This window comes from Macrotis lagotis, chromosome 2, assembly GCF_037893015.1.
Source record: "Macrotis lagotis isolate mMagLag1 chromosome 2, bilby.v1.9.chrom.fasta, whole genome shotgun sequence".
Taxonomy (NCBI): domain Eukaryota; kingdom Metazoa; phylum Chordata; class Mammalia; order Peramelemorphia; family Peramelidae; genus Macrotis; species Macrotis lagotis.
The window spans coordinates 162,908,539-162,921,528 of NC_133659.1; the positions used below are offsets into that span (position 1 = coordinate 162,908,539).

Sequence of the window (12,990 nt, forward strand, 5' to 3'; positions counted from 1 at the left end):
ATAATACTGCACCATAAAAAATTATGAGTAATTTAGAAATATGGAAAGGCTTTCATGAACAGATAGAAAGCAAAGTAAACCAAAAGTTATGAATGACCACAATAACAAATAAAAGAGAACAGAATTTGGATTAAATGCATCTCAGGCCAGAGATTACTACTTATTTCCTCATCCTGGGTTGATGCCTAGACAGATTTTTTTTTTAACAACTATGGCTGCCTAGTTTTCTTCAATAATTTGGAATAAGATTGAGGATAGAAAGAGAGCCTACTAGGACAGTTCTTTGGTTATTTTTATCATTAGAGGTCACTTTATTCTATATCAGGCATCAACCCTTCACCAGCCCTTCTAAAAAATCTAACAGTTATCCATCCAAAAGAATACTTAAACAGGGAATTTCACTTCCTTATTTCTGAAGCTAATAAATTGTGGTATGCCAAACTGTACTTGGGATTGGGGAATTCTTGGGATCAGAATAAGCTGCAGTTCACATTTTCCTTGTGATTATCCCTAAAACACCTTAAATCAACCAAGAAAATAAAATGTTCAAAAGGCAAGGGGGTGATATGGGACTAGGGTCCAAGAGAAATTCTAGAAGTGTATATATAAAGTACAGAGGAGTCAAATGGAAAAGACAATTTAATCCATGGGAGCTGATGGGGTCAACAAATAAAAGAGTTAAAGAGAAAAAATGTTTGAGGACAGTCTTTGGACACATCTAACACAGGATTCAATATTATAAGTAGTATTCTATTTTGATTGTCCTCCCCCTTTGCAAAAGAGAAAGACATATATTCTCATTTCTTCTTTGGAGCTAATCAGCATTTAGTTCTGATTTTTGTGGTAGTGGTTCTTTGTATCTTCTACTGTTTTATGGTATTTACCTGATTCTGCTTATCCCACTTTATGCCAGTTCAAGTCTTCCCATACTTCTCTATTTTCTTCATATTTTTCTTATAATATAGCATCTGTAATTGGATTAATCTAAGCTTGATTTTATCACATTCACATACCAAAATTTGTTTAGCCATATTTCAATGAACGGGCATCTATTTTGTTTCCAATTCTTTATTATTACAAAAAGTGCTATTAAGACTGTATTAGTCTGGTGGGGCAGCTAGGTGGCGCAGTGGATAGAGCACTGGCCCTGGAGTCAGGAGTAGCCGAGTTCAAATCCAGCCTCAGACACTTAACAATTACCTTAGCTGTGTGGCCTTGGGCAAACCACTTAACCCCATTGCCTTGCAAAAAAAAAAAAAAAGAATATATTAATCTGGGATCTTTCTATCTTTGATTTTGGTAGATATGCCTATCTATGGGATTTCAAGCTCAAAGGAATAGCCACTTCAATCACTTTCCTAGCATAATTACAACTTTCTTTCCAGGAAGGTTATACCAATTCACAGCTCTATCAACAGTGTATTTGTGTCTGTCCTTCCAATATATTTCCATCTTTTTTCATCTTCAGAAATTTGCCAGATAAGGGTTTCTTTGACTTATATTTCTCTTATTTTTGCTGACTTGAAACAATCTTTCATATATATGGTTAGGTTTGAAATTATTTTAGTTTATATTCTTTGACTACCTATCCATTAGGGACAGATAAACACACACATATATCCAACACTTGTTAGATCACAATATATTTCTTGAAGATCAAACATTTATCAGAAATATTTGATAGTAAAGGGTTTTAAATGCCAAACTGAGGAATCTATATTTTATCTTAAAGACAAATTAAAAAAACCCAAGGGGGCAAATCTTTGCTAGAGAAAGATTTTTTTTTAACAATTATTTATGAAGGGTGAATTTTCAAAGAAAAAAAGACTCACTTATACAAAAATATTTATAGCTGTTCTTTTTTGTAGTGGCAAGAAACTAGAAACTAGAAAAAGGGGGATGACTATCAACTGGGGAATTGCCAAATAATTTGTGGTATTCAGAGGTAATTGAATACTACTGTGCCTTAAAAAATGACAAAAGATATAGTTTCAGACATAGAGAGATCTGTAAACAGAATGGGTACAGTCTGGAAATCAGTTTCTATAATAACAGCATTGTAAAAAACAAACAATGAGAGACTTAAGAACTCTAATTCAATGATCAATCATGATTTTGGTGGAACAGTGATAAAGTATACAAACCACTTCCTAAAAGTGAAGTGACGAATTCAAGAATGAGATATTTTTTGGACATTACTAGGATGGAAATATATATTTTTTTAACCATGTTTATGTGCATTATTTGATACAAAGGCTTTGTCTTTTTTTGCAAGAGGGGAGGCATTGCTAAAGACTGTTACCAAAGTAAAAAAGTCATTAAAACATTTTTAAAATGCACAAAAGAGAAGAACAGTAAGAAAGATGAATAAGAACAACAGCTCTGAAAATAATGTTGTCTTTGTTGTATACTGGGAAGAAGTTGTACGTAACACTCAGCTTTCTCTACAATTCAATTTTTGTGTTTTGTATGTGGAAAAAACATCAACTTATTTGACCTTTGTAGAGTTCAGAATTTTCAAATTAAATTTCTGAACTAGAATGAGCCATAAGCTGGCCTTCTCCATACTCAACTTCTCACCTGAAATCTAGCATTCTCTTCCACAAAAATTTGACTATTTCACATAGATTTGACATTTTTTTTGTTTTGTTTTGTTGGGGTTTTTTTGGCAAGGAAATGGGGTTAAGTGGTTTGCCCAAGGCCACACAGCTAGGTAAGTCTTAAGTGTCTGAGACCGGATTTGAACTCAGCTAACTCCTGACTCCAGGGTCCGTGCTCTATCCACTGCCACCACCTAGCCACCCCAATTTGACATTCTTTAAGCAAAAAACAGTTCATCTTTATGATTTAGGGTTAATAAAACAATTTTCTTATGATAACTTTCTAAAGTAGACAGTGTTAAGAAGTAACCCTGTCCACCTTCCTCACAGGCATTACTGAAATAAAATGATTTGCCCCATGGTCACACAGGCAATAGATTTCCAAGCTCTAATTTAAACCTGGATCTGCTGGCTCAAAATTCACGATTCTTTCCACTATATCAAACTGCTTTTGATAGAAAAGATTCAATCTGAAATTCCCAGGACATCATATACAGAAAAAGCACTTTTACCCAGCTGTATGACCTTGGACAAGTTACTTAACCCTACTGCCTTGCAAAAACTAAATTTAAAAAAAAAAAAGGCTTGGAGTACAGTACCAGGCACAAAACAAATTTTTATTTCCTCAAAATATTATGTTCAAAAAAAAGAGGAGTTAAGAAGGCTGAGAAACGTGTCAGGAGGTAATCAGGTTCAGCATCATCAGGAGGTGAAGCTAAAAGAGATCAGGAGATTGTGACTGTTCAGACCCCCCTAGTTTATGCTCATGAAGGCTACTTTCCTGTTTACCTTCTGCTCATAGTTATTTTCACGCCCTCAATAATTCTATTTACTTACAAAGGCTAGGTAGGCAAAAATTACAGTTTGGGATCCTACAAAAACTATTAATTAGTCTGGCAAAAGGTTCCTTCTCATAATAACCTGCTTCAGGAATTAAATCTTCAGGATATAAAGCTTGGCAGGCTATAAACATCATCATTCACCTGGTCGGCTCAGTTAAACATCAGAAGCCTGAAGCTATTAGCAATCTTTAAAAGGGCATTTGAGGATTTTGAGCTTCCTACCCCAAGGTTCCATACCAGAGACATCAGAGGTTGCCCTCCAGGCTCATCTCCCTCCTTAGCCAATGCTTGTGGGAGGACCTTACTGGCATTATCTCTTAAGACTTCCATGAAGCCTAGTTGGTTTCTGGGAAGCAGTCGGATGCAATGGAAAAAAGCAGTGGCACTGGAATGAGGGCATCCAGCTCTGATGACTATGAGCAAACCATTTTGCTTCTCTGGATCTCACTTTCCTCATTTGCAAAATAAGGGGAAAAAACCTGTAAAAATCCACCTCACCTAGTGTACATGTAAGGGCAGGAGGGGAATGGGAAGATATTGTAAACAAAGTGCAACAGAAATATGTTATGATATGCTCTGTATTTTAGATGGCTATACCAATTATTGTCCATGATATCCTGAAACTACTTCTAATTCTATTGAGGTCAATTCAACAGCCTGAGGCCTCCCCTTCTTCATTCTGATATTCCTGATCTATGAACAACATACAGTACAAGCCCATCCCTACCGTTTCCAAGAGCCCAAACACCCCACAGTGGAAAAATTCATTCTGTCAATTGATGAAAACGTGTAAGACAGAATGAAGATTCTCCATCCTCCCTCTCAAGCCTTGAGATCAGGAATTCAATTAGCTGAGCAGAGTCCTTGCCATTTGGGAGTCTGTGGAACATCATCACAAAAAGCCATTATCGAAATGTCTACTAATGTTAAACAATATAGAAAGAGAACTTCAGTCAACTCCTTTATTTTCCACATTCTGAAAGACAATAGTGGAATGAATAATCCAAAATTCATTTCTACTTGGTATGTTTTTATATTTACATTTGAATAATACCAGCAAATGATATTTATGTAGGGCTTTACAGATAAAATACCTTAGTTATTTTCACTTGACCACTTTGAGATAGATAATAGAAATAGCACTATTTTCCTTTCACAAAGGAAAACTCAGGTTGAAAAGTTATATGGCTGGCCTAAGCTTCACAGATAGTAAGCCACAGAACTGAAAACTGAGCCCAGATCCTCCAACTCTATTCCCATTGTTTGTTTCATAAGAATACAGGTACATACCTGCTCATGGGACAATACTTCATAACAAATAATGAAGTACTATTAACTCCAGAGGAGCTAAAAAAAAAAGTTGTTAGACTTTCCAGTTCCCCACACACTGCAGGCTTAATTCCTCCTGACTCAACCTTGTTCTGAACAGCAACATCTCTCAGAAGCAAATCAAAAAATCTGTAAATCTGCTGTCTGGCTCAGACATTCCCTTAGTGCAGTGTATGATTGAGCACATTTTGATTTAAAAAGTTTTTTACTAGCAGGAGCAAACAGACAATACCAACAAATATTGAGTACAACAGACTTAGACAAACACTTGTAACTAAAGTTTGGAGGAGAGGAATCAAGAATTGATAGACAATATACTTCCCCATTTCTCTCTTCTCTTCCTCTTTCCTATACCTCAGCCTTGGCTTTAGTCTAGGCTAAGTTACTTTATGACCTTAGCTTATCCACCTCTCTGAATTTGAGCTAATTCATTTATAAAATAGAAGGGTAAGGCTAAGTAAATCCTTAGAAAGTCTTTTCAATTTAATCTCATAGGGGAGACCAATTCACTTTTCATCATCTCTCAACTTTTGAGAACAGAAGCAAATGTCTATTTTATAGGACAAAAGGACAGAGAAAGGTTAGATAATTCCGTTAGATAATTCCAAACCACTGATAATCATTTCTATCTCTTCTTTCCACAAAATCTTTGGACCTGAACCTTATCTTATGAACTACAAGAATGGATTCTTTGCATTTTCTCTTTCTAGACCCCCAACTATTTATCATTGGTTGAAGGGATAAGGAATTGAAAAAGTGCCAAATCCAAAGAATAATAGAGAAGATGGAAGGGCAGCAACAAAGAACCTAAACAATCCATACAAAATAATCAGTTCTGCCCCAAACCAAGAGTTACTTGGAGCTGAATTGGGAAACTGCTGAACATGTGAAATGTGGTTAGATCTAGAATTTGGACTTCTAGGATAGAACATGAAGTAAGGAAGAACAAAATCATTTCATACTGATTAAACAATTACCTGAAGAACAGTTTTCTTCTTTGTAGGTTCATCTTCCTCTGAATCTGACTGAGAAAAAAAGAAATAGAATTAAGTTCCAGTTACTGGACCAACAGGAGAGAACTCACACATACGGAAAAAAACATAAATCATAGATTAAGAGAGTCCTCTTTTTTCTTCCCCTCTCTCAGCCTGTGAACAAGAGAAGGGCCTTCTCTCTTGTGAAAGGAATTAAAATTCAATTCAACAAACATTTATTAGGCATCTATTTTGTATGAAAACTGTCTCAGGTATTGGGAATACAAAAATGCATCTTTTCTAGTCAATCAATTCAATAAATAAAATTACTATATGAAAAGTGCTAGGCATTAAAGACAATCAAAAAATACAATTTCTGACTTGAAGAACTTAACATTCCACTTGGGGGAGAGAAGTAAAGTATGATAATAATAAGTATTATAAAGTATAATAATAAAAACACAAATAATAAAAAATTCCTAGGAAAATCTGAAAGATAAGCAGTTTTTTGGAGGGAGAACTGTGGGAAGAGTATCAACAAAAGCTTTGGAAAGAAATGGTGTCTAACTTGAGCCTTAAAAGAGAAGATGAATATTTACAAAAAGATAAACTACAGGATTAACAGAAGAGGAAATAATAAATAAGAAACCGTCAATAAACGCCCTAAGAAAAAGTCTACAGATTCAGTTGGATTTACGAGTTGATTCAACAAATATATAAGGAACAATTAATTTTAGTACTACATAAATTCCTTTTAAAAAATAGGAGTTGTAGCAAATTCCTTTTATGATACCAATATGGTATTGATATTTAAACCAGGAAGAGTCAAAAACAGATAAAGAAAATTATAGACCAAGCTCCCTAATGAACATTGATGCAAAAAAAATTTTAAATAAATTTTAGCAAAGAGATTGCAACAAGTCATTACTAGGATAATATATACCATGATCAGGTAAGATTTATACCAAGTAGGCAAGGATGGTTCAATTTCAGGTAAAACCTCAACATAATTGAATACATCAATAACAAAACCAAAAGAAATCATATAATTATCTCAACAGATGCTGGGAAAGCCTTTGAAAAAAAAAATACAACATCTATTCCTATTAAAAACGCTAGAGAGTATAGGAATAAATGGAGTTTTCGTTAAAATAATAAGCAGTATTTATCTAAAACCATCAAAAATATTTTATATAAAGATCAGGGGTGAGACAAGAATATGCCCATTATCACAACTACTATTCAAAACAGTATTAGAAATGTTAGCTTTAGCAATAAGAGAAGAAAAAGAACTTCAAGGAAGTAGAACTGGCAATGAGGAAGCAAAACTTTGCAGATGATATGATGGTATACTTAGAGAATCCATGAAAATCACCTTTAAAAACTACATGAAACAATTAACAGCTTCAACAAACCAGCAGGATATAAATCATAACCTAAATCATCAGCACTTCTATGTATGAACAACAAAGCCCACAAACAAGAAATAGAAAGAGAAACTATAGACAAAATAAAATACTTGGGAATCTAGGTCCCAAGATAACCCAAAAACCGTATAAACATAGCTACAAAATACTTTTCACACAAATAAAGTTTGATCTAAACAATTGGAAAAATATTAATTGCTCCTGGTTAGGCTGAGTAAATATAATAAAAATGACAATTCTATCCAAATTAAATCACTTGGTCAGTGCCATGCCAATTAAACTACCAAAAACTATTTCAGAGAGTAAAATTCAACTGGACCAACAAAAGGTCAAAAATATAGCTGGACCAGATCCAAAATTATACTATAATGCAGTAGTTATCAAAACTGCCTAGAACTGATTAAGAAACAGAGTAATGGACCTGTAGATTAGAATAAGTACAAGGGGGGGGGGGGCAGAGCCAAGATGGCAACAAGAGAGGATCCTGTCTTAGGCACTCTCTCATAAAACTTCTAAACTAAAGACTCTAACTAAATTTGAGAGACAGAACCCAGAGGGACCCATTGAGGCAGTTCTCCTACTCAAGGTAACCTGGAAAAGAGCATAAAGGCTCTGCTCCCTGGGGTTAGAGGGGCGGCTGCCAGAGGGTTGGCCGAAGAACTTCAGCCTCCTGGAGATTGAAGAAGGGGAAAATATGAGGGACTTAATGATGATGAACTGCATGTATTCCTGTATAGGAAAAAATGACACTGATAATACTCATATGAACCTTCTTAATTAACAGAGCATGTAGAAGATTTTATAGATGAAGCACAGGAGAAAGCTGAATTTGAAGATAAAATATGGTGTAAAAATGGAGTCAATAGAAAAAAAGGGAAATGTAATGGGAAAAAGAAAAGGGGGGGAATAGGCCAAGATATTTCATATAATAATATTTTTCTTTATTACAATGAGCTATTGCAATGATATGGAAGGGGGGAAGGCAAGGGAGAATGAGGGAATCTTCACTCTCATCAGAGGTGGCTAGGAGAGGAAACAGTATATATATATATATATATATATATATATATATATATATATACACACACACACACTCAATGGGGTATAGACATCTAGAGTAAGAAGGAGAGAAGGGGGACAGGGGGAAGGGGGGGTGAATGAAGGAGGAGAGGATGGACCATGGGGGGAGAGTGGTCAGATATAACATTTTCTTTTTTACTTGTTACGAGGGGCTGGGATTGGATGGCCTATCCGGGTCCATAGGGCCAGGTGGATGCTGAGTCTAAGGGGTGGTATGTGGGCTCGGGGCCAGGGCCGGGGATCTGTCTGCTGTGCCACTCAGCTACCCTACAGCAGAGACAGAGTGAAAGGAGAGAGAAAATATAGTACATGGTAGTGGAGAAATATGAAAGGAGGGAGTTGTGATCAGCAATGGCAATGGTAGAAAAATATGGAAGTAACTTTTGTGATGGACTTATCATAAAGAATGTGATCCACCCGCGACAGAGTTGGTGGTGTTGGAACAAAGACTGAAGCACATTTTTATATCATCATCATCATCATCATCATCATCATCATCATCATCATCATTATTTTGGGGCAGGGCAAATGGGGCTGGGTGGCCTGCCTGGAGCCGCATAGCAGGGTGATCATTGGGTGTCTGAGGCTGGATTTGGACCCAGGTGCTCCTGGCTCAAGGGCCAGTGCTCTACCACCCGGCTGCCCCTACTATTATTACTATTTTATTTTATTTTGGGTTTTTTCCTTTTTTTTTTTTTTTGGTTTTGGAAGGGCAGTGGGGTTGGGGTGGCTTGCATGTCACACAGCTGGGTGATTGTTGGGTGTACAGGGCCAGATATGGGCTCAGGTGCTCCTGGCTCCAGGGCTGGTGTTCTGTCCGCTGAGCCACCTGGCCATACCTACAATTATTACTATTATTTTTTTTAATTTTAATTTTTTTCTCTCCCCTTTACTTTATCGCTCAAGTGAGTCTATAATTTTTTGGGGGGAGGGGGTATTTTGTTTACTCTTAAACAAGAATATTTTATTAATGTATAAAAAAATTATTTGTACAAAATGAGAATAAATAAATATTAAATAAAGAAAAAAGAATAAGTACAAAAGAAACAGTAGTAAATGACTACAGTAACCTACTGACAAATCCAAAGACATTAACTTCTGGGACAGGAATTCATTATTTGACAAAAACTGGAAAATAATATGGCAAAAGCTAGGCAGAGATTCACTTCATACACCCAAATCAATAAAAGGTCAAAATGGGTAGAAGATTTAGACATAAGGGTGATACCATAGACCAATCAATAAATCAAGAAATACTCTAAGATCTATGGAAAGTGGAGAAATTTATGACCAAAGAAGAAATAGAGTACATTATAAATTGCAAAATGGATGATTTTGACAATATTAAAAAGTTTTTAGACTAACAAAACCAATATAACCAAGATTAAAAGGGAAACAAAAAGATGGGAAACAATTTTTATAGCTAAGGGTTCAATTCTAAAATATGTAGACAATTGAATCAAATTGTAAAGTAATAAGTCCTTCCCCAAATTCTAAATGGTCAGAGGATATGAAAAGCAGTTTTCAAAGAAAGAAATTAAAGCTATGTGTAGGGGCAGCTAGGTGGCACAGTGGATAGACCACCGGCCCTGGAGTCAGGAGTGCCTGAGTTCAAATCCTGCCTCAGACACTTAAGAATTACCTAGCTGTATGGCCTTGGGCAAGCCACTTAAACCCATCTGCCTTGCAAAAACCTTAAAAAAAAAAAAGCTATATGTAATCATATGAAAAGATGCTCCAAATCATTACTGATTAGGGAAATGCAAATTAAAATGACTATGAGGTACCCTTTTACACCTATGAGATTGGCTAAGATGACAAAAAGAGAAAATGATCAGTGTGGGAGAAGTTGTGGGAACATTGTGCACTCTTGGTGGAATGTCTGGAGAGCAAGAGAAAGAAAACCAGTCATGCTTTTTGATTCACCAAGTGTTATCTTTTAGGTCTACAGCCACAAGAAATAAAAAAAAAAGTCCGAAAAAAGTTTAAAAATATTTGCAGCAGTCCTTTTTGTAGGCAAAGAATTGGAAACCAAGAAGAGGCTCACCAGTTAGGGAAAGACTAAACAAGTTATGGTATATGAGTGTTATGGAGCACTACTATTCTATAAGAAATCATGAATGGTTAGACTTTAGAGAAGCATAGAAAAAACTGCATGAACTGATGCTGAGTGAAGGGAGCAGAATCAAGAGAACATTGTACACATTAACAACAACACTGTGAGTTGATCAACTATTCAGCTCCTAACAGTAGTTCATAGATCTAGGACAACCCTGGAAGACCTGTTACAGCAATGCCATCCACATCCAGAGGAAAAAAAGAAAAAAAAAACAATAAAAACCACAGAATCCAAATGGATATTATGTCCACTTTTAAAAACTTCTCTCACAAATGTACAACTTTTACCATTGATGCTGGGGAGTGGGAGGGGTTGGTGATAAAAAGAATTATAAATGTGCAAGTGGGGGGCGGCTAGGTGGCACAGTGGATAAAGCACCCGCCCTAGAGTCAGGAGTACCCGGGTTCAAATCCGGGGTCAGACACTTAATAATTACCTTAGCTGTGTGGCCTTGGGCAAGCCACTTAACCCCATTTGCCTTGCAAAAACCTAAAAAAAAAATGTGCAAGTAGATGAATGTTGAAAAGAACATAGATAAAAGATATGCAGCAGGCAATTGGAGATAATGTATTGAAGCTCAGTGAAGAAAGAGACTAGAAATACCAATTTTGGAATAATCTGCACATAAATAATAACTGAACCTATAGAAACAAATAAGCTCACCAAGAGAAATAGTAAAGTACAGAGAAAGAGAAAAGAGCCAAGTAAAGCCTGGTCCACACCCACATTTAGGAGGTGAGAGACTGAGTAGTGGGCTACAGGGAAGAGAGCCAAAATGGAGAGTAGAATACCTAGAACAAAATAGACATCAGGAGGGTGATGATCTTGACTTGCAAATGAATTGGATTTAAGGAAGGTAGAGATGTGCAAAGTCATCTGCCCCACTCTCTCCTATAGTCACAGGAGTCCAGTGGTAAGATGTGTATAGGTCAGGATGACTCTATTCCTTGCCACTCCCACGAGATGAACAGCTAATTTCTATCCTATCTTTAATAAATCTGCCCCAGAAAGAACAATGAAGACTGACCGACAACCTCATCCAGACAACTGAAACCACTTACAAAGGAAGAAAATATATTTGACCATAGAGGAAGATGGAATCCATAGGGATAAGTGGTATGTTAACTATTTTCCTATAGGGTATTAAAGGTTCAAAGCCATTAGAGAAATCTATCCTCCTTCAAGGTTTTTTTTTTTTAGTTTGTTTTTTTTTGCAAGGCAAATGGAGTTAAGTGGTTTGCCCAAGGCCACATGGCTAGGTAATTATTAGGTGTCTGACCCCGGATTTGAACCCGGGTACTCCTGACTCCAGGGCTGGTGCTTTATCCACTGCGCCACCTAGCCGCCCCCTTTTTTTAGGTTTTTGCAAGGCAATGAGGTTAAGCGGCTTGCCCAAGGCTACAACAGCTAGGTAATTATTAAGTGTCTGAGGTAAGATTTGAACTCAGGTCTTCCTTGCTCTATCCACTGGGCCACCTTAGCTGCCCCGCCCCTCAAGATTTGATCCCAAAACTCAGAAACACAGAGGTGTTAAAGATTCCCAGAGGGTCTTGGAGAGCAAGTTTGAAGATTTGCAATAAGTCACAAAATCATTCCCACAATCCCTCTTCCTAAAAAAGATGTGGTTCCACCACAGAATTCTTCAGAAAAGAGATTTTCAGGGAAACTTTCTATTATTTATGTACACTGGCATTCTTGGGCCTCACCCCTTTGCTTTGTTTTTTTTTTTTAGACTTTTCAAGGCAATGGGGCTTGCCCAAAGCCACACAGCTAGGTAATCATTAAGTGACTGAGGCTAGATTTGAACTCAGGTACTCTTGACCCAAAGCTGGTGCTCCATCCACTGAGCCACCTAGCTGCCCCTACCCCTTTGCTTTGAAGCAAGAATTATATTTCAGTTCATTTAATATTTCCTCACAATAGTAATCAGTACATAGTGGGTACTCAACAAATGCCACTGATTGATTATCTAACGCAACCAATTACTGGAATCTGCTTCTCTGAGCTAACTATAACTACATTCTCAACCAGTCACAGTCCTTTGGTTAATAGATTTTCATATTCTCAAGTTTTCCTTTCTACCAGACTTTCTTTTGGAATATTTCATAAACAAAGAATCAAACTTCAGATAGTCAATCTTTTGTATATATATTTTCCTCTCTGCCCCATTCCTACTGGTTCCAGGTTACCTTCAAAGATCTCTCATTTGGATGAGAAAAAAAGCTGTTTTTACCCCCACACACAAAGGAACATTCAAAGGCAAATTAACGTTAGAGATAACATTATACAGCTATAGATAATATATTCTTTTTTTCTAATTCTTATGACAAACAAAATTACTTACCACAAACTGTCCTCTGACTCAAAGAATTAAAATACATGTCAACAATGGAAAAAATATTTAGTTTGTCTTTAAATACTATTGTAATACCTATTACATAATTTATAAAAGCTTAAAAGTCATAGATTCTCACAGCTGGAAGGTACAATCAAAGGTCATCTATAAGTTAAACAAAATTCTGCATTTTATAACATACCTGATCTCATCAGAAAAGAACTGATCTGTAGAACAGATAAGAATAGTCAAAAGACTTAAAAATTATGTTACAAAAATACTGA

General features: G+C 36.3%; 1 protein-coding gene across 1 annotated transcript in view; it reads right to left on the bottom strand.

Moving 5' to 3' along the window:
- PRCC (proline rich mitotic checkpoint control factor) overlaps nucleotides 1-12,990 on the bottom strand; it is a 34,950-nt gene that overhangs the window by 15,319 nt on the left and 6,641 nt on the right. Inside the window, exon 2 of the mRNA XM_074223186.1 lies at nucleotides 5,749-5,796. Within this exon, the coding sequence (XP_074079287.1) occupies nucleotides 5,749-5,796 (48 nt within the window). The remainder of the gene's footprint in view (nucleotides 1-5,748; nucleotides 5,797-12,990) is intronic.